The 21,535-nt window shown below is 61.7% G+C and overlaps 1 protein-coding gene across 2 annotated transcripts; it reads left to right on the top strand.

Moving 5' to 3' along the window:
* Nucleotides 1–1,038: 1,038 nt before the first annotated feature.
* Nucleotides 1,039–14,275, top strand: PLK1 (polo like kinase 1). Of its 2 annotated transcripts, none has more exons than XM_078880701.1 (11): nt 1,039–1,761; nt 6,021–6,189; nt 6,417–6,561; nt 6,706–6,799; nt 7,304–7,583; nt 8,633–8,687; nt 9,215–9,327; nt 9,504–9,581; nt 11,416–11,570; nt 12,208–12,390; nt 13,367–14,275. In XM_078880701.1, the coding sequence occupies exons 1-11, from the start codon at nt 1,378–1,380 to the stop codon at nt 13,574–13,576; spliced, it is 1,866 nt and encodes a 621-aa protein (XP_078736827.1). In that variant the 5' UTR covers nt 1,039–1,377; the 3' UTR covers nt 13,577–14,275. The 2 variants fall into 2 exon arrangements, with proteins under 2 accessions (XP_078736827.1, XP_078736826.1); XM_078880700.1 differs by having other exon boundaries at nt 8,630–8,687.
* The last annotated feature ends 7,260 nt before the right edge of the window (nt 14,276–21,535 follow it).

Here is a 21,535-nt window from a genome sequence, read left to right as displayed (position 1 = left end):
ACATTTTTTTCCTGTTTGGCCGTGTCGAGTGGTGGAGGGTTACAACACATTTATAAATAACGCGATCTCACCCAAAAACCTTCAATATGAATAATATTTGGTTCGCGAAAGCCTACGTGTTAAACCAAAAAAAAGGCCATCGCCCGAAACGTCGGTTTTTTTTGTTGGTGTTGTTTAAAAAGCCAAAGCGTTCGTGACGAACCGCGTTGATTTTATTGCCGTTGAACGCCGCGCTCACACACAAACACACGAACACGTGACTCGGGAGAGATTTAAACGGATTCATACTCTTAGCTCTTTCGGTAAAGTCACGTAGGTAAAAAATGAAATTAAAATTAATAAAAAAAAAATATTATATCATATTATTTGTATTCATTTTAATGTCATTTTTTACCTACGTGACTTTACCGAAAGAACTAAGAGTATGAATCCTTGCAGTCACGAAAGCTTCAAATCTAGATTTAAACGGAGCCACATAGAAGTCGTTAGTAGACCCACGCCTCCCGCCACGCGGGATTGGCTCCGCAGTTTGAATGAAAGTTCACGTAGTCGGCACGCCGGGGCCTTTAAACACAACGCGCGCTCCCATTGGCTGGCTGGGCACGGTGGGGGCGGGGCTCACGCGGGAGTGGTGGGGAGGGGCACGAGTGGGGGAGAGGTGAAGCAACGCTAGGACCCCCCCTACTTTTAAGGGGTTGCCCAAGGCAAGTGCCTGACCAAAAAAAATCCATACCACCTCGCAAAAACACAGCAACGTTGACCAATATTATATTTTAATTGACCACATTTATATTTAGCGCTATAATAAGCCCCCTCCTCCCGCTCGGTGCAAGTAAACGCCGTTCAGAGTTTAAGTTGAATTATATTTTCGACTCAGGCGCCTCGGGGTTCGAAGGACCCCGTCGCCCGGGGTAACGGCCGTTTAAAGTCGAGGTGTGGGGGGGGGGGGGTGTTTTTTGTCCCGTGGTGCACCGCGACGGGCTCGACCAATAAGAAGCGAGGCGGACCAACGGCTCCCGAGATTTAAAAAACCCGGCAGTGAACGGCAGCTGCCACGGTACGGGTTGCGTCCTCTCACTCTCTCCTAATTATCTCTAGAGTGGTGATCTCTTCACGAATCGTGTCTCGACTCGACTACGAAGCAAAGCTCGAGTGTAGCTACCCCCCTCATTCCATCAGCTGTCTCTACGGGCAGGCACGGAAGCGGAGTTTGAAGTGGTAGTCGACAAAGACGACGGACGAGGTACGCGGTAGGTCTGCATGTAGGGAGAGAGACACACGGACGAGGAGAGAGACACACGGAGCAGGCGTAGACACACGGGCGAGAGCGGCGAGACAACCGCGATCGAGTGTGAGGCGAGGAACGGGAGAGAGGCCATGGCTGTCGTACTGCGGCCACAGCACGGAGCGGGGGGCGGTGGTGGCAAGTCGGCGGCGGCGTCGGCACCCCCCGAGTTGGTGGTGAAGGAGATCCCTGAGCAGCTGTACGACCCGGGCACCAAGCGACGATACCAGCGAGGTCGCTTCCTGGGCAAGGGCGGCTTCGCCAAGTGCTACGAGATGACGGACGTGGCCACGGGCGAGGTGTTCGCGGGCAAGATCGTGTCCAAGACGATGCTCATGAAGCCCCACCAGAAGGAGAAGATGAGCATGGAGATCACCATCCACCGCTCGCTCGGCCACGCCAACGTCGTCAACTTCCACAGCTTCTTCGAGGACGACGACTTCGTCTACGTGATCCTGGAGCTGTGCAGGCGACGGGTGAGGAGGGTGGTGGTGGAGTGTGGGGGTGGTGATGGTAGTGGTGATGGTGGTGGATGGTGGTGGTGGAGGAGGCTGATGATGATGATGGTGGTGGTGGTTGGTGGTGGTGGAGGAGGGTGATGGTGGTGTTTGCTTTGGAGGAGGGTCATGATGATGGTAGTGGTGGAGGGTGGTGGAGGATGATGGTGGTGGAGGGTGATGGTGGATGATGGTGGTGGATGGTGGTGGAGGAGGGTAATGGTGGGTGGTGGTGGAGGGTGATGGTGGTGTTTGCGGTGGAGGAGGGTGATGATGATGTTGTTTGCGGTGGTGGATGGTGGTAGTGGAGGAGGGTGGTGATGGTGGAGGGGTGATGGTGGTGATCGCTTAGCGCTGCGCTCCGAACCCGGCGACCCGAGTTTCGATTCCTGATTCCCGCTCACGGCCACCACCACCAGGTGACGATTGTCTGAACCGGTTCTGGGCCTCCCCTAGATCGACTCGGCCTCAAAACGAGTAGCCGGTGCGATGTGTAAAATCATCGCCCCAACCCCCTCGCGTGCCTGCATCGGGTGCTGCCGCTCGCTATCGGCACTTGCCACCAACCTTCTGTAAGCCTACACGGGGGGTCTTTGTGCGGAGCGGTGGTGCAGTGGTTAGCGCTGCACCACGTGGGTGTTGTGGTACCGCAAACGCCTCTGACCCCGGTTCGATTCCCGCTCACGGCCACCAACGCCGGTGACGAGGAGCTCGGGCGATGGTGTCGTCACTCCCGGTGGCACCCCTCCCCCCCCCTAGGTAGACTCGGCCATAAATGAATATCGGGTGCGGTTGTGCGTGTGAACATCGCCACTGGGGGAGACGAAGGCGGTCGGGCGTGACGTTGGCTTTGCGAGGGAAGCTTTGCGTTGTTGGTAGTGGTGGCGGTGGTGATGTAATTAATACGTTTAAATAATAAACATAAACAGGTCCTGCATATGCCTTGTCCAGCTTTGTGAGCTGATAATTATCATCTTCGGCCACTCGTAGCGAACGTGTCCCTCTCGCCTTCCTGGGGGTTGAACGAGGTGGATCCTTGGCACCCACCACACCGAAGATCCCCACCCCGTTGTCAGCCTGACCCCAGAGACTGTCGGGGCTGCTCGTTCAAGGCTGAGTGGACCTAGGGGGGGGGTCCCAGGACCGGTTCGGATTGACCGTCACGAGCGGGAATCGGTCCCCAAATGTCAATTTCGATATCCGCTGGGGATGGAGCAGAGGACCACTACCAAATACAACGCCATTGGTCACCGCGGTACCAGGCTAGGTGCACTTTGAGGCTGCCATGTGAAGTGTTTTGAAGGCTCGCCGCCGGCGTGAGGTTGTCGGGGCTGACCCAGCAGGTGCCGTGGGTTGGCCGGCCCGAGATGACTACTGGTAGATGCGCCATCAGCTGTACCCCCCTACTGTGCCAGGCTAGGTGCATGAGATCTCGGGGCAGACCCAGCAAGTGCCGTGGGTTGGCCGGCCTGAGATGATCACTGGTAGATGCGCCACCAGCTCCACCCCCCCTACTGTGCCAGGCTAGGTGCATGAGATCTCGGGGCAGACCCAGCAGGTGCCGTTGGTTGGCCGGCCCGAGATGATCACTGGTAGATGCGACACCAGCTCTACCCCCCCTACTGTGCCAGGCTAGGTGCATGAGATCTCGGGGCAGACCCAACAAGTGCGTGTGTGTCCGTGTGTGTGCGCGCGGATACGCAAACAACTGCCATTAGCCACTAAGTGGCGGTGACGTAACCACGGCGCTTGTGCCAGGCTAGGTGCACGTTGTAGCCACGTGAAGTGTCGAGTGCCCGCCGGCAGGAGGCCACGGGGTAGACCCAACAGGTGCCACGGGTCGACTGAGACGACCGAGATGACTGGCTGATGCACCACCTGTGCCCCCTACTGTACCAACTTTCACACGTGGTGACGAGTAATGTATCGTTCGTGATGGCCAGCTCGCTTCTTCAAAAGAGCCGCGTAGCTCCTGGTGGACCTTGGTTTGCGCTTTGTTTGGGCTCATTGCCAACGCGGGCACCGTGATCTCGTTCTGTGCAGTGCTGGTGAATTGTAGTGGTCTCTGGCTAACTGGTTCGTAGGGGGGGGAGGAAGCCGCCTTATCGATTCGATTAGCCGCAGAGAGGGGGGGGGCTCCATTTGAAGTGTCAATGGGGTCATTGGGGCCATGGTCAATCCACTGCTGGATGGAGCGCCCCCTCTCTCTCTCTCTCCCCGTCTCGCCCTCTTGTCACGCCATCTCACCACCATGCCGCTTGTCACTAAATCCACCGATGCCGCACACGAGTATCTTGATGTCACTATCGCTCCATCTCTCTCCGATGGGGGGTGGGTCTGGTTCCTGAACGCTGTTCCCGTTGCTCAACCTGCCAACCCCCGATGGTACACGTGACCATCGCTCGCCCCGTGCCTGTCCGTGTTGCGTGGTTCTCTGATTCGAGTGCTCCCGTCTTCCAAGCTCTCATTGTAGTTGCAAGCGTGCGGTCTGTCTGTCTCTCTTTCTCGTGCTTGATCCAGAAGTGGTGTCTGTTGGGTTAGGTCGTGTAGATGGAGTCTACATTTTTCTTAAACGATAATCCACCACCCGACGGAGCCTATCCATTCAATTAAATCGAGGTATAATTCCTCGTGCCGCGGTGGCGAGATGTTAACTACTTCGCCTGGTGTACAGGAGGTCGTGGGTTCCATCCCGACCCTGATGCCTGCTGTATATTTGGAGTTTGTAGTGTCATCATCATTATAACGGTGGCGAGGAGATGTTAACTACCTCGCCTGGTATACAGGAGGTCGTGGGTTCAATCCCGACCCTGACGCCTGCTAAATACTTGGAGTTTGAATGTCTCTTTTCTCCCGGATCCCTCCAGTTTTACCCTCCAATTAAGAAACATGCGGCTGTGATATTGGGCTGCTATCAATTGCCACGTGATGATAAGCCGCTTCCAATCGTCAGAATCTTTTACTTTTGACTCGAGGAATCCGATGAGCCATAAAGCTCTTTTTGCACCCCCATAGATTTCTGGTGGGGGGGGGCACGAGGTCTGAACGTTACAACAAACAATGCAGAAACACGATAGGGGGGGGGTGCAAATGATAGAAAATTTCAAGCAAATCGCGCACGTCAAATTTTAGACTTAAATTTTAAAACTGTTACGCAATCCTCCGGTTTTAGTGTGTTGGCCACTAGGCTGCTCCTGGCCACGCTGCAGTTGAAGTGGCGGCCACTAGGGTGTGCTTGGTCCACGTTGGGACCACCCTTGGTCCACCCTTGGTCCACGCTGGGACCACGCTGGGACCACGCTTGGTCCACCCTTGGTCCACCCTTGGTCCATGGCAGGTCACACAGCAAGGTCGCATAGAAAGGTGGTCGGGCGTGTGCGGGCTCGATTGGCCTGTTCAGCCATCTGCGCACTCATCAACCCAACAAAATGACAAACGTGCCATGGTCATCATCAACTATGATGGACGAACAAGAAGCAGTGGTAGTGCGTGGAGGTTGGTGAGCGCATGCGCTGAGCAACGAACCCGGCGCCCCGAGTTGGATTCCCGTTCCTGGTCACCAGTGACGATTAACACATTCCTGCGGAGGGAGCTGGTAGGAACGTTGGGTTGCTCGGTCAACGGCGGCGTGGTGTATTCCGCAAATATGGCCGACTGTGAGGGCGGGCACAAGCCGGCGTGAGTCGGTTAAACGTTGAGTTTTATAAGGGCACCACGGGGTGATCTGCCCCTACCCACCCCTCCCAGCCCCTCCCTGCACGACGGACACAATAATCCCCTGTGGACTGGTGTAACCAGGAAGTTCCTACCAGTATAATCCGAGTCTCCCCCCCCCCCCCCCCCCCCAGCCAGCGCCTTGCGGTGTGATCTGTGCCCTTCCACCACCCCCGTGGGTTCTCCAGTTTATCCCCCTCATTTAGAAACGTGCCTTTTTTTTTACTATTTAGATTATTTTGCCGCCCTAAATGCCCGAAATGATAAGGCCACTTTGTTGAGCTAGCATCTGTGGCCAGGTCGCTTATGGAAAATAAGTGTTATACCCTCGGTGAGCATTGCCTGGCAGGATGGGGATGGTTTAGTTTTGTATTTGTTTACCTTTCTTGCACTTTGCACTCCTGTCCGTGTGTTTGTCGTAACGTTCTTGCCCTGTGCCCCTACTGGAGATCTGAAAAGAGCGTCATAGTTAATCGGATTCCTCCTGCAGTCCTAAATGCTGTCTTTCTCCTTTGGCGGCGCAGTCTCTGATGGAGTTGCACAAGCGGCGCAAGGCGCTGTCGGAGCCGGAGGCGCGCTACTTCCTGCGTCACGTGATCCTGGGCTGCCAGTACTTGCACACCAACAAGGTCATCCACCGTGACCTCAAGCTGGGCAACCTCTTTCTCAACGACGACATGGAGGTCAAGATCGGTGAGCTTGCCCCCCGCCCCCTTTTGCTCGCTCGCCCCATCTCGCTCGCCCCCTCTAACACTTCTGAAAGAGCTCCATCACTCCGTGGTGGGTCTTACCTGGTAGAATAAAAACAGGTCTACAGTTTGATCGCCCGACACCAAGGCCTCCCACTTGCCGCGAGCTCGCCACTCGTCGTTCGCTTATCGGCCGCTCGCCCCCTCGCTCGCCCCCTCCCCCGCCCGCAGGAGACTTTGGGCTGGCGACGCGTATCGAGTACGATGGCGAGCGCAAGAAGACGCTGTGCGGGACGCCCAACTACATCGCCCCGGAGGTGCTCATCAAGAAGGGCCACAGCTACGAGGTGGACATCTGGTCCATCGGGTGCATCATGTGAGCGCCACGCCGCCGCCGGCCATGAGCAGCACAACGCCCTCACAGAATCCGAGACCGCTCGAGCCGCCTCCTGTTGTACACCACGTGACTCTTGCGTTGCCACCCCCACTCTGACCCCCCCCCCCCCCCCCGCTGCTGCAGGTACACTCTGCTGGTGGGGAAGCCGCCGTTTGAGACGAGCTCGCTCAAGGACACGTACGCACGCATCAAGCGCACAGAGTACTCCATCCCCAAGGTGATCACCGCTCACCCGCCCGCTCACCCGCCCGCTCACCCGCCCGCTCACCCGCCCGCTCACCCGCCCGCGCTATGAACCCGGCGACCAGAGTTCACTCCCCGTTCACGGCCACCAACACCAGATGACGAATATCTTAACCGGTCCCGTGCCTCCACTAGGTCGACTCGGCCTTAAATTAATACCCGGCGTGGTGTGTAAACATCGCCATTGGGGGAGGTGGTCAGGCGTCGTGGTGCTGGCCACCCCTCGCCACCTTTTGTGTTTGGTTGTCCTCCCGCACCTCCGATTGTAGCACGGTCGGTCCGCTACGTATGGCGCGAACGCCGTTCGGCACGCGCACGTGTGCCATCGCCGGCCTTCACCCGCGGTGCTGCTGTGGCTGTGCAACGCCGCCGTGTCACGGCCGTGAGGGCTCACCGGCGGTGTGTGGTGCGTGGTGCGTGGTGTGTGGGTGGTTGTGTGGGTGGTGTGTGGTGTGTGTGCGCGCTCGCTCGCTCCCAGGCCGTGAGCGCCGTGGCTGGGGCGCTCATCACCCGCATGCTGCGCTCGGAGCCGCTACTGCGGCCGTCCATTACCGAGCTGCTGCAGGACGAGTTCTTCACGACGGGCTACCTGCCGGCGCGCCTCCCCACCACCTGCCTCTCGATGGCGCCGCGCTTCTCGCTGGCGCCGCAGCCGCAGCTGCCCCCCGCCTTCTCAGCCATCTCCGCCATCACTGGCGGCGTTGGCGTCGCTGGGACCGCTGCGATGCATCGCAAGCCGCTGCTGGAGATCAACAAGGGTGAGGGAGGCGTGGCGCTCGTTGGGGGGGCTTGTGGGTGATTGGGGGGAGCCTTGGTGGCAAGGAGATGTTTACTACCTCGGCTGGTGTGCAGGAGATCGTGGGTTCGATCCCAACGCTGACGCCCGCTGCTGTATATTTGGAGTTTGTGGTGTCTCATCATCACCACCACGGTGGCTAGGAGATGTGAACAACATCGCCTAGTACGCAGGACGGTCGTGGCTTTGGTTCCAATCCTGACGCCTGCTGCTGTACTCTTAGGTTTTTTCGGTAAAGTCACGTAGGTAAAAAATTAAATTAATGAAAGTAAAATAAAAAATCGCGACGTTTCGGAGGCAACACAAGCTTCCGTCTTCAGGTGGAACCGTCACGGCACGATTGCTGTATGCTGCTGTAAATTTGGAGTTTGCGTGCGTCTCTCTCCCCCTGTGATTGCGTGGAATTTTCTCCGGGTCCTCCGGGTTTTCCCTCCACATCGACATCGCCACACGTTTTGGCGCATTTGGCTGCGTAAATTTCCACATGCGCCGACTCCGTTGATCTACCATTTGAGATGGCCAGGTCGCTTGTGAAAAAGAGCTACACAGCGCCGCATGGGGGGACCTTGCCCGGTCAAAAAATAAACACTTAAAATAATGGCACGCAGGTAGCGCCTTGTGGGCGATTGTCACGGAAGTGGTGGCGGTGGCCGACGCCACCGTGCGCCGTCACGGTTGAGCGGTCTGCGTGCGTGCGTGTGAACTTGTTCCGCACCGTGCGTGGCCAACCGTGCTGACGGGGGGGGGGGGGGGTGCAGGGGAAGGATCTGCCGGAGGTTTTGTTGTTGTTGGGTTAAATCGCATAAATGATAAATGTGTCCGTTAAAACCCGCCCGCCACCTCGGGACGCCCAAAGGCCGTATCCATAACGCCCCCCCCTGCCCTTCCCTGCCCCTTGTGTCGGACCCTCTGCCCACAACCCTGGCCCTATTGCAAACCCCTGCCCACCCCCTCCTTGGCCTACCCCTAACCGTGTCGCTATTGGTGACCCCCTGACCCCTGTCCCAGAAGACTCGGGGGTGCCACGCAAGGCCGACGAGAAGAAGGAAGCGCTGCCGGCACCCAGGTGAGCACGGGGGGTGGGGGGCTGGGTGTGGGGGGGGGGGGGTTGGGGGGGGCGGTGAGGGGGGGTGGGGCGGTGAGGGGGGGTGGGGCGGTGAGGGGGGGTGGGGCGGTGAGGGGGGGTGGGGCGGTGAGGGGGGGTGGGGCGGTGAGGGGGGGTGGGGCGGTGAGGGGGGGGTGGGGCGGTGAGGGGGGGTGGGGCGGTGGCTGGGCAAGGGTGCTGCGCTACGAACCCGGCGACCCGAGTTGAATTCCCACTCGTGAAATATTTGAACTGGTCCTGGGCCTCCCCTAGGTCGACTCGGCCTCAAATGATTACCTGGTGCGGCGTGTAGCAAACATCGTCGCCACTGGGGAGACAAAGGCGGCCGGGCGTGGTGCTGGCCACCCGCCCCCTGGTGTGCCGTGCCGGCCTTCACAGGTGCTGCTCGCTAACAGCACTTGCCCCTACAGTCTGTGAAAGCTACCCGGGGGGTCTTTGTGGGGTTTGAGTGGTGAAGTATGGGTGGTAACCCCCGACCTCTCCCACAGTGACGTGGCTGCGGACGTGGTGGGCAGCTCTGACTACTACCTCACGGACCTCTTCTCTCAGCTGAGCCGCCTGCTCGAGGCCAAGCCCTCGGAACGTCTGCTCGTGCGCGAGGGTGAGCAGCAGACTCGGCTCGCCCCGCCCGCCCCCCACACGCTCCTCCTGCCACAGTCATCTGCCCCCACCTCTGCGTCCCCCGCCCCACCCCTTGTCCCTCACCCCGCCCCACCCCGCCCCACCCCGCCCCACCCCGTCTCACCTCGTCTCACCTCGTCGCGTCTCTGCCCCCAGACGAGGCGGAGGACCCGGCCGCGGTCCCCGTGCTCTGGGTGAGCAAGTGGGTCGACTACTCGGACAAGTACGGACTCGGTGAGTCGCCCGTAAACCGTGCACGCGTGGGGGGGGGGTACGGGCCGTGTGTGCGTGGGGGGGGGTACGGGCCGTGGGGGGGGGGGGGTACGGGCCGTGTGTGCGTGGGGGGGGGGGGTACGGGCCGTGTGTGCGTGGGGGGGGGGGGTACGGGCCGTGTGTGCGTGGGGGGGGGAGTACGGGCCGTGTGTGCGTGGGGGGGGGGGTACGGGCCGTGTGTGCGTGGGGGGGGGGGGTACGGGCCGTGTGTGCGTGGGGGGGGGGGTACGGGCCGTGTGTGCGTGGGGGGGAGTACGGGCCGTGTGTGCGTGGGGGGGGGTACGGGCCGTGTGTGCGTGGGGGGGGGGGGTACGGGCCGTGTGTGCGTGGGGGGGGGGGTACGGGCCGTGTGTGCGTGGGGGGGGGAGTACGGGCCGTGTGTGCGTGGGGGGGGGGGTACGGGCCGTGTGTGCGTGGGGGGGGGGGTACGGGCCGTGTGTGCGTGGGGGGGGGGTACGGGCCGTGTGTGCGTGGGGGGGGGGTACGGGCCGTGTGTGCGTGGGGGGGGAGTACGGGCCGTGTGTGCGTGGGGGGGGGGGTACGGGCCGTGTGTGCGTGGGGGGGAGTACGGGCCGTGTGTGCGTGGGGGGGGGTACGGGCCGTGTGTGCGTGGGGGGGGGGGTACGGGCCGTGTGTGCGTGGGGGGGGGGGTACGGGCCGTGTGTGCGTGGGGGGGGGGGTACGGGCCGTGTGTGCGTGGGGGGGGGGGGTACGGGCCGTGTGTGCGTGGGGGGGGGGGTACGGGCCGTGTGTGCGTGGGGGGGGGGGTACGGGCCGTGTGTGCGTGGGGGGGGGGGGTACGGGCCGTGTGTGCGTGGGGGGGGGGGGTACGGGCCGTGTGTGCGTGGGGGGGGGGGTACGGGCCGTGTGTGCGTGGGGGGGGGGGTACGGGCCGTGTGTGCGTGGGGGGGGGGGTACGGGCCGTGTGTGCGTGGGGGGGGGGGTACGGGCCGTGTGTGCGTGGGGGGGGGGGTACGGGCCGTGTGTGCGTGGGGGGGGGGGTACGGGCCGTGTGTGCGTGGGGGGGGGGGTACGGGCCGTGTGTGCGTGGGGGGGGGGGGTACGGGCCGTGTGTGCGTGGGGGGGGGGGTACGGGCCGTGTGTGTGCGCGTGCGTCACGGGGTGCGCCGCGTGGTGAAATCGTCGTCGTGCTGCGTGTGTGTTTGCCAGTCATCTCGGTCGGTCGACCCGTGGCATCTGGGTCTGTCCCGTGACCTGCCAGTGGGCGTTCGACACCTCGCGTGGCCTTGACGTGCGCACGGCCTGGCACAAGCGCCGTGGTGAGATCGCCGCCGCTTGGTGGAGAATGGCGGTGGTGGTGGTGGTGGTGTGTGCGTTTGCCAAGTGGCGTAGCCCGCACGCCCAGCCACACCGCATGCTTCCCAAGCATCGTCTTTTTGGCCGGATAGAGGGGGCTAAATGGGCACGGCACGGGCTAGGGGTGAGGTGGAGGGCGAGGTGGGTGAGTGGCACGGGCTAGGGGTGAGGTGAGGTGATGGGTGAGGTGGAGGGCGAGGTGGGTGAGTGGCACGGGCTAGGGGTGAGGTGAGGTGATGGGTGAGGTGGAGGGCGAGGTGGGTGAGTGGCGCGGGCTAGGGAAGAGGCGAGGGTGAGGTGGTACAGGAGGCCTGGGCGGTCCGTGCCGTGGATCTCCCGTCGGCGAGCCCTTCCGCTCGCTCGCGTGATGCCCTCCGATTGCAGCACAGTTGAAGTTCAACATTCGTTGAAGCGCCAGCACCGTGACAGCATCAACGTCGTGTGTGTGCGTGGCGTGTGCGTGGCGTGTGTGTCGCAGGCTACACGCTGTGCGACAACAGCGTGGGCGTGCTGTTCAACGACTCGACGCGCATGCTGCTCTACCCGGACGGGGAGCAGATCCAGTACATCGAGCGCGACCTCACAGAGTCGTTCTTCTCTATGCACTCGTACCCCACGGCACTCACCAAGAAAGTGAGCGTCGCCCCGGCTACCTACCCCCCCCCCTCCGCTCTGGGTGTGTGAACCACCACGACCCCTGACGGCGGCACCGGCGAGACAAAGGTGGCTGGGGGCGGTAATCTTTGTCTCCGTCAACGTGCCGTCGATGTTGGCCGTGGGTGCCTGGAGGGTCGCCTTTCACGGCCCTGGCGTGGGCCTCGCCGTATCGGGATCCGTCTGGGAATCTTTCTTTTGAGGCCGGTGGAATCCGACGAGCTTACGAAGCTTTTTAAATCCTTCATATTAAGTTCGCTTGCTTGCTTAGGACCGTGCAAATCTTTCGGCCGTTTTTTAACCCACTTCCCGTGATCCAATCGAGCTGACACTTTTTATGTAAAAAAAATATTATATTTAATTACCAATTGCCTAATGGTGCAATGCAATCATCTGACCCATAGGTGGCAGCCATCTCAAGCCAGAGGACGAGAGGACTCTAGCCGCCACGCATATAAAGGATTTATAGTGAAAAACTTTGTTTTTACGGGTTATACTTGTTTCTCTTCCTTCCTTTCCCGCTGCGGAGAAGTCGGGCGGCGGGTTCGAAGGGACGTCTCCCTGCTGCCGCTGACCCCCCCCCCCCCTCGTCTCCGCCCCCTCCCCGCGCCGCCAGGTGACGCTCACCAAGTACTTCCACAGCTACATGAGCGAGCACCTGCTTAAGGCGGGCGCCAACATCCCGACGCGCGAGGGCGACGAGCTGGCGCGCCTGCCCTACCTGCGCACGTGGTTCCGCACGCGCTCCGCCATCGTGCTGCACCTCTCCAACGGCACGCTGCAGATCAACTTCTTCAAGGTGGGGGGGGGGGTGGGAGTGGGGGGATGGGGGCCGGCGTTTTTCGCCCTCCCCGCATGGCCTCGTGGGAGCCTCGGTAGCGATAGTGTTGTTTTTTTTGTACAGATATTTTTTTTTTCCAACAATGTGCTATTGTATATTTTAATTTATGTTAGAATTGCATTTTTGTATGTTTTTCTTATTATTCACTTGTATTTTCTTAATTTAAATTATTATAATCTAGTTTAAATTTGTCTTAATTTCAATACAAAAATGTAACATTTTTATGAATGTAGTATTATTTATCATTTTGAGTTTTTCGAAGCAAATGTGCGGCCCGATTTTTTTTGCACCACGTTGTGACGCGCGCACAGTCAACCAATACGCCAAAGCAGTTGTAAAAAGCAGGAATTACATAAAAGATTGTGGGGAGCAGGCTCGCAGCCCCCAAACTATCCACGGGGGGAGGATGGGGGGGGGGGTCCACAGAAAGGGGGAAGGACCAAGAGAGCTACAGCCGAAAAGTGCAGCTGACGCAAATAAAATAGACGGGTAAGGGACGGCCTCAACGGGCATTTTTGACATTCTGCCCCTCCGAATGTGGCTCCCCGTCTGTAGTGGTTACACCTCCCCTCCCTTATCCTCGGTCTCCTGCCCCCCCCTTGCATCCTGGTGACTTGCGTCAGGTGTTGTACGACAGTGGAGAGGGGGGGGGACCACCTGGCCTCGAATTCCCCCCCCCCCAACCCTCCTTTCCGACGAGAGCTCGTGGCTCCGGTGTCAGATTTTTTTAATTTATTTTTAGTTTTTCTTCCGATTCCTCTGTGCCGATGGCGTTGCATGCACGTCATCGGAACGGAACCAGAAGACCCGATGGCGTTTACACGCGAACGTCATTCTGACGGGAAAGGGGGTTAACGAATGCTTGGAGGGGTGGGTCTCCGTGCGGGCCGCGTTTGTATCATGGCCAACAAACCTTCCACCCCACCCACCGCAGGACCACGCCAAGATCATGCTGTGCCCGCTGATGGGCGCCGTCACGTACATCGACGAGAAGCGCAACGCCCGCACGCTGCGGCTGGCGCTGCTCGCAGAGCGCGGCTGCAGCGCCGACCTCATGAGCCGCCTGCGCTACGCGCGCTCCATGGCCGAGAAGATGCTGAGCAGTCGCTCTGGCGCCGTGCGCGGGAAGATCGCCGCTCCCTGAGCCACGTGTGTTGCCCCCCCCCCTCCCCCCACCACCACCCACCGCTCGTTTGCCTGCCGCGCTGCACTCTGTCGGGCATCGCCGCTAGGGAGGACGGAGCGGCGCCGGGAGAGGTCATCACCCGGAACGCCGCCACCACCCCCCTGCCCTCGCCCTCGTCCATCGTGCGCCGTGCGGGAGACTCGTCAGAGTGGGGGGCCCGGCCCCCCCCCACCAACATACACACCCCCCCCACACAAACACACACACCTCCACCCCGCGGGTAGCGATCGTGGGGGTTTGGTTTTGTTTTTAGTTGTCGTCGTTTTTTTTGTCATCGAAAGAAGTTTCTCTTTTCACTCGTTTTTAAAATGTGTGCGCAGGCCGGGTGGGTGGCTCGCTTTCCCGGGTGTTTTGGGGCCTGTGGCGGCACAACCGGTGAGCCCATGCGGTTTTGTACATAGGGCTGCGGAGGGAGCGCTGTACAGACGTGTGTGTGTGTGTGTGTGCGCGAGTGTGTGTGCGAATGTGTACATGTGCGCGAGCGTGTACACGTGCGCGAGCGTGTACACGTGCGCGAGCGTGTACACGTGCGGCTGTTTTTACTTCTCCCCAGCAGCCCCTCTGTTTGAGCGGCTGTGGCTGTTGCTGCTGCGGCTGCTCTCTCCATCTTCCCTTTCACTCGAATTTGCTCTCAAAATGATCTCGCAGTCTTCACGTTTGCGGACATTTATTAATAAAAAGAGTTTACATTTTCTGGCCCCGGGGTCTGTGTTCTTGCCGGTTTAAAAAACACAACTTAAAGGCGCAGCCCTGCAACTGTCAGCTGACGCTACTGCTGGCGGAACCCAGGGCTTCTGCTCGGGAGCCACGTGGTCTGCTCTTGCACGATGTCCACACGCTGTGAGGCTGGTGGACGTACCCACGATTTACCCACCTCCTGTAACCCTCCATCTCCACTGCCCCGCAGTGTGGTCAGCATTTCACCTGTCCATGCAATGATCTATTCACCCACTCGCACGCCCAAGCAACCATCCACTCACTTGCCCACCCACTCACTCGCCCACCCACTCACTCGCCCACCCACTCACTCGCCCACCCACTCACTCGCCCACCCACTCTCTTATTCACCCACCCACTCGCCCACTCTCTCGCCCCACCCACTCTCTCGCCCACTCACTCGCCCACCCACTCTCTTGCTCACCCACTCACTCGCCCACCCACTCACTCGCTCGCCCACTCACTCGCCCACTCACATCGCCCACCCACCCACTCGCCCACCCACTCACTCGCCCACCCACTCGCCCACCCACTCGCCCACCCACTCGCCCACCCACTCCCTCGCCCACTCACTCGCCCACCCCACTCACTCGCCCACCCACTCGCCCACCCACTCTCTTGCGCACCCACTCTCTTGCTCACCCACTCACTCGCCCACCCACTCACTCGCCCACCCACTCACTCGCCCACCCACTCACTCGCCCACCCACTCACTCGCCCACCCACTCACTCGCCCACCCACTCTCTTGCTCACCCACTCGCTCGCCCCGCCCCACTCGCTCGCCCACCCACTCACTCGCCCACCCACTCACTCGCCCACCCACTCACTCGCCCACCCACTCACTCGTCCACCCACTCACTCGCCCACCCACTCTCTTGCTCACCCACCCACTCGCCCACTCTCTCGCCCACCCACTCTCTCGCCCACTCACTCGCCCACCCACTCGCCCACCCACTCTTGCTCACCCACTCACTCGCCCACCCACTCACTCGCCCACCCACTCGCTCGCCCACCCACTTGCCCACCCACTCACTCGCCCACCCACCCACTCGCCCACCCACTCACTCGCCCACCCACTCACTCGCCCACCCACTCACTCGCCCACCCACTCGTCCACCCACTCACTCGCCCACCCACTCACTCGCCCACACCACTCTCTTGCTCACCCACCCACTCGCCCACTCTCTCGCCCACCCACTCTCTCGCCCACTCACTCGCCCACCCACTCGCCCACCCACTCTTGCTCACCCACTCACTCGCCCACCCACTCACTCGCCCACCCACCCACTCGCCCACCCACTCACTCGCCCACCCACCCACTCGCCCACCCACTCACTCGCCCACCCACTCACTCGCCCACCCACTCACTCGCCCACCCACTCACTCGCCCACCCACTCACTCGCCCACCCACTCACTCGCCCACCCACTCACTCGCCCACCCACTCACTCGCCCACCCACTCACTCGCCCGCCCACTCTCTTGCTCGCCCACCTCGCTCGCCCGCCCACTCACTCCCCCACCCACCCACTCACTCGCCCACCCACTCACTCGCCCACCCACTCACTCGCCCACCCACTCGCCCACCCACTCACTCGCCCACTCACTCGCCCACCCACTCACTCACTCGCCCACCCACTCGCCCACCCACTCGCCCACCCACTCGCCCGCCCACTCACTCGCCCACCCACTCGCCCACCCACTCACTCGCCCACCCACTCACTCGCCCACCCACTCTCTTGCTCACCCACTCACTCGCCCACCCACTCGCCCACCCACTCTCTTGCTCACCCACTCTCTTGCTCACCCACTCACTCGCCCACCCACTCGCCCACCCACTCGCCCACCCACTCTCTCGCCCACCCACTCACTCGCCCACCCACTCTCTTGCTCACCCACTCACTCGCCCACCCACTCGCCCGCCCACTCGCCCGCCCACTCACTCGCCCGCCCACCCACTCTCTTGCTCGCCCACCCACTCGCCCGCCCACTCGCCCACCCACTCGCCCACCCACTCACTCGCCCACCCACTCGCCCACCCACTCACTCGCCCACCCACTCACTCGCCCACCCACTCTCTTGCTCACCCACTCACTCGCCCACCCACTCGCCCACCCACTCGCCCACCCACTCACTCGCCCACCCACTCGCCCGCCCACTCACTCGCCCACCCACTCGCCCACCCACTCACTCGCCCACCCACTCACTCGCCCACCCACTCTCTTGCTCACCCACTCACTCGCCCACCCACTCGCCCACCCACTCGCCCACCCACTCACTCGCCCACCCACTCTCTTGCTCACCCACTCTCTTGCTCACCCACTCACTCGCCCACCCACTCGCCCACCCACTCGCCCACCCACTCTCTTGCTCACCCACTCACTCGCCCACCCACTCGCCCGCCCACTCGCCCGCCCACTCGCCCGCCCACCCCACTCACTCGCCCACCCACTCTCTTGCTCGCCCACCCACTCGCCCCGCCCACTCGCCCGCCCACCCCACTCGCCCGCCCACTCACTCGCCCACCCACTCACTCGCCCACCCCACTCTCTCGCCCACTCACTCGCCCACCCACTCGCCCACCCACTTTCTTGCTCACCCACTCACTCGCCCACTCACTCGCCCACCCACCCACTCGCCCACCCACTCACTCGCCCACCCACTCACTCGCCCACCCACTCGCCCACCCACTCACTCGCCCACCCACCCACTCGCCCACCCACTCACTCGCCCACCCACTCGCCCACCCACTCACTCGCCCACCCACTCGCCCACCCACTCACTCGCCCACCCACTCGCCCACCCACTCACTCGCCCACCCACTCACTCGCCCACCCACTCACTCGCCCACCCACTCACTCGCCCACCCACTCACTCGCCCACTCACTCGCCCACCCACTCTCTTGCTCACCCACTCACTCGCCCACCCACTCACTCGCCCACCCACTCGCCCACTCACTCGCCCACCCACTCACTCGCCCACCCACTCTCTTGCTCACCCACTCACTCGCCCACCCACTCACTCGCCCACCCACTCACTCGCCCACCCACTCACTCGCCCACCCACTCTCTTGCTCACCCACTCACTCGCCCACCCACTCGCCCGCCCACTCACTCGCCCGCCCACTCACTCGCCCACCCACTCACTCGCCCACCCACTCACTCGCCCACCCACTCACTCGCCCACCCACTCACTCGCCCACCCACTCACTCGCCCACCCACTCACTCGCCCACCCACTCACTCGCCCACCCACTCACTCGCCCGCCCACCCACTCTCTTGCTCACCCACTCACTCGCCCGCCCACCCACTCTCTTGCTCGCCCACCCACTCGCCCGCCCACTCGCCCACCCACTCGCCCACCCACTCGCCCACCCACTCGCCCACCCACTCACTCGCCCACCCACTCTCTTGCTCACCCACTCACTCGCCCGCCCACCCACTCTCTTGCTCGCCCACCCACTCGCCCGCCCACTCGCCCACCCACTCGCCCACCCACTCGCCCACCCACTCGCCCACCCACTCACTCGCCCACCCACTCACTCGCCCACCCACTCTCTTGCTCACCCACTCACTCGCCCACCCACTCGCCCACCCACTCGCCCACCCACTCACTCGCCCACCCACTCGCCCGCCCACTCACTCGCCCACCCACTCGCCCACCCACTCACTCGCCCACCCACTCACTCGCCCACCCACTCTCTTGCTCACCCACTCACTCGCCCACCCACTCGCCCACCCACTCGCCCACCCACTCACTCGCCCACCCACTCTCTTGCTCACCCACTCTCTTGCTCACCCACTCACTCGCCCACCCACTCGCCCACCCACTCGCCCACCCACTCTCTTGCTCACCCACTCACTCGCCCACCCACTCGCCCGCCCACTCGCCCGCCCACTCGCCCGCCCACCCACTCACTCGCCCACCCACTCTCTTGCTCGCCCACCCACTCGCCCGCCCACTCGCCCGCCCACCCACTCGCCCGCCCACTCACTCGCCCACCCACTCACTCGCCCACCCACTCTCTCGCCCACTCACTCGCCCACCCACTCGCCCACCCACTTTCTTGCTCACCCACTCACTCGCCCACTCACTCGCCCACCCACCCACTCGCCCACCCACTCACTCGCCCACCCACTCGCCCACCCACTCACTCGCCCACCCACCCACTCGCCCACCCACTCACTCGCCCACCCACTCGCCCACCCACTCACTCGCCCACCCACTCGCCCACCCACTCACTCGCCCACCCACTCGCCCACCCACTCACTCGCCCACCCACTCACTCGCCCACCCACTCACTCGCCCACCCACTCACTCGCCCACCCACTCACTCGCCCACTCACTCGCCCACCCACTCTCTTGCTCACCCACTCACTCGCCCACCCACTCACTCGCCCACCCACTCGCCCACTCACTCGCCCACCCACTCACTCGCCCACCCACTCTCTTGCTCACCCACTCACTCGCCCACCCACTCACTCGCCCACCCACTCACTCGCCCACCCACTCACTCGCCCACCCACTCTCTTGCTCACCCACTCACTCGCCCACCCACTCGCCCGCCCACTCACTCGCCCGCCCACTCACTCGCCCACCCACTCACTCGCCCACCCACTCACTCGCCCACCCACTCACTCGCCCACCCACTCACTCGCCCACCCACTCTCTTGCTCACCCATGCATCCATTCGCTCGCTCACTCGATCCCCACTCATCCATTCACAAAGGCATCTCCTGTATAACCTTGAACAGACTTGGAGCTGACTCAACACGAGGGTTGGGTGGGCCAGTACCTGCACCTAGCCTGCCTTTGTCTCCACCGTGCTGATGTTTACACAATGAAGGGGAGTCCCAGGATCAATCCACTCGCTCTCTACCTGGGGCCATGTGAGGTGAGATATTTCTCCGCGTGTCTCATGGGGGGGGTTGTCGTGATCCCCGTCCCGGGAGCTGCCACTTCCTCGTCCTGCCTGGCTTGTCAACGTGCTGCTTCTTGCCAAGCTCGGCTCGGGATCGAGCCGCTTGGCCTCTGGGAAATCCTGGAAGAGGGTGGGGGGGTGTGTAGCTGGGACCATGACCCTGAGCTTGGCTCGCGCTAAGCAAGGTGGCATTGAGCCTTGGCTAGAATGGAGTCACACTTCTCTTTTCCCAAGTTCATAACCATCTTGGCCAATGCCACAGACGCTACGGTAGGCTGTTGGTTAAGTGACTTACACAGCTTAACGGCGTTTTGCCTCCCATAGGTGGAACCCCACGCTGTTGACTGACCGTTGAGTGTCGGTGTATTTATGCTGTGCACCAATTTGTCAATCCGAGCTTGTGAGCAGAGGGCCAAGTCCATGCCCCTGGCCCAATCCGTGATGCCCATTTGAGCGTTTAGACCTCAGCTGGAGCATTGTGAACATTGCCTGTTGTGCAAGTGGAAACGGCTCTCCGATGAAGTTTTTTTTTGGTTAATGATAGTTTGTGTGGAACGGATTAAACATTGCGAACAGTGGGACTGTCATCAGTGGTGTGGTGCTGCAGGCTGGGCTGTGTCGTGGCCTCCAGGCTTGTGCTGCTCACTCTGCAGGAGACGAGTCGGAGGGAGTCGTTTTTGGCAAAAGCAGAGTTTTATTTACAGTGGTTTCAGAAGTACAAATCAAGTTAAATACACGCATGCGCACAGACGTGCACCACCACCACCACCGCGTCGAAATCTGCACAAGTAGATTGAGGCGGTGGCTTCCTGTAAAAATGTGTTTTTTTGCTTTTTAAAACTTTGGTCAATTTCATTATCTCAAAAAAAAAAGATAAGGGAGGGAGCCCCCAACACCACCACCATTTAAATAAGCGCTTCACTGTCAGCAGTCTGGGGCCACCCACAACCCCCACCCACAACCCCCTCCCCCCCCCCCCCCCAGCAGGGGCAGCCAGTCACACCAGCTTTATTGGAGGCACTTTATAGGGGCCACAAGTTTTGCAGGGTCCACTCCTCTCAGCATCCTCCTCATCATCGTGTGGCGAAGTTTGTTGGGGGAAGAGCGGCAGGGCGAGTGGGCGTGCTGCCCCTGCCCCCACCACTTCCCACAGCAGTCTGGTAAAGGCCTCCAGTGCCACTGCCTGGGTCCATGCTGCCACCTGTGGGTCCATGCTGCCACCTGTGGGTCCATGCTGCCGCCTGTGGGTCCATGCTGCCGCCTGTCCGTCCACTCACTTCCCCCATCTGTCCGTTAGCTGCTCTCTCCCCGTCACGCCTCCCCCGCTGACCAGCACCCTTCACCGGCCATGCCAGGCCCGATGCTGCTGCATCTCCCATGATGCAGCAGCAGCAGCTGCAGCAGATGCAGCAGATGCAGCAGATGCAGCAGATGCAGCAGATGCAGCAGATGCAGCAGATGCAGCAGATGCAGCAGATGCAGCAGCTGCAGCAGATGCAGCAGATGCAGCAGATGCAGCAGATGCAGCAGATGCAGCAGATGCAGCAGATGCAGCAGCTGTAGCCTCTCTCCCCGCATCGCTGGTGCTCAGGCCTCCGTCGGTGGCGCCAGCAGTGGCGCTTGGGCCACCGTGGCATTGGTGGCATTGGTGGCCCCGGTGGTGGCGGCGGCGGTGGTGGCCTCGGCGGTGGTGCCGGCGGTCGTGGTGGCGGTGGTGCCAGCGGTGGCGCCGGCGGCGGCGGCGGCATCGGCGTCCTGCCGGTGCTGCTCGTGGTGGTAGTAGGCGTGGAAGAGGCGCTCGTGTGCGCAGGCGGCCATGGCGGTGTAGGTGTGCAGCAGGAGGAGCGGGAACCGCGACGTGAAGTAGGTGACAAAGTCGTCGGGCACGGCGCCCAGCGTCTGCTGCACGTCGCTCGGCAGCTCGCGATAGTGGTGCTTCTACAGCGGCAACAGCAACAGCAGCAGCAGCAGCAACAGCAGCAGCAGCGGCAACAGCAGCAACAGCAGCAACAACAGCAGCAGCAACAGCAGCAGCAGTAGCAGCAACAACAGCAGCAGCAACAACAGCAGCAGCAACAACAGCAGCAGCAACAACAGCAGCAGCAACAGCAGCAGCAACAACAGCAACAGCATCAACAACAGCAGCAACAACAGCAGCAGCAGCAACAGCAGCAACAGCATCAACAACAGCAGCAACAACAGCAACAGCAGCAACAGCAGCAGCAACAACAGCAACAGCAGCAACAACAGCAGCAGCAACAACAGCAGCAGCAACAGCA

This window comes from Lampetra fluviatilis, chromosome 58 (genome assembly GCF_964198595.1).
Source record: "Lampetra fluviatilis chromosome 58, kcLamFluv1.1, whole genome shotgun sequence".
NCBI classification, from domain to species: Eukaryota; Metazoa; Chordata; class Hyperoartia; order Petromyzontiformes; family Petromyzontidae; genus Lampetra; species Lampetra fluviatilis.
Note: the sequence above shows the minus strand (reverse complement) of the source record. Positions and strands in the feature narration are given on the sequence as shown.

Coding starts and splice junctions, on each gene's coding strand:
- PLK1 (XM_078880700.1), top strand. CDS start 1,378: ATGGCTGTCGTACTGCGGCCACAGCACGGAGCGGGGGGCGGTGGTGGC. Junction 6,190..6,416: donor CGACATGGAGGTCAAGATCG/GTGAGCTTGCCC, acceptor CCCCGCCCGCAG/GAGACTTTGGGCTGGCGACG. Junction 9,328..9,503: donor ACGTCTGCTCGTGCGCGAGG/GTGAGCAGCAGA, acceptor CTCTGCCCCCAG/ACGAGGCGGAGGACCCGGCC.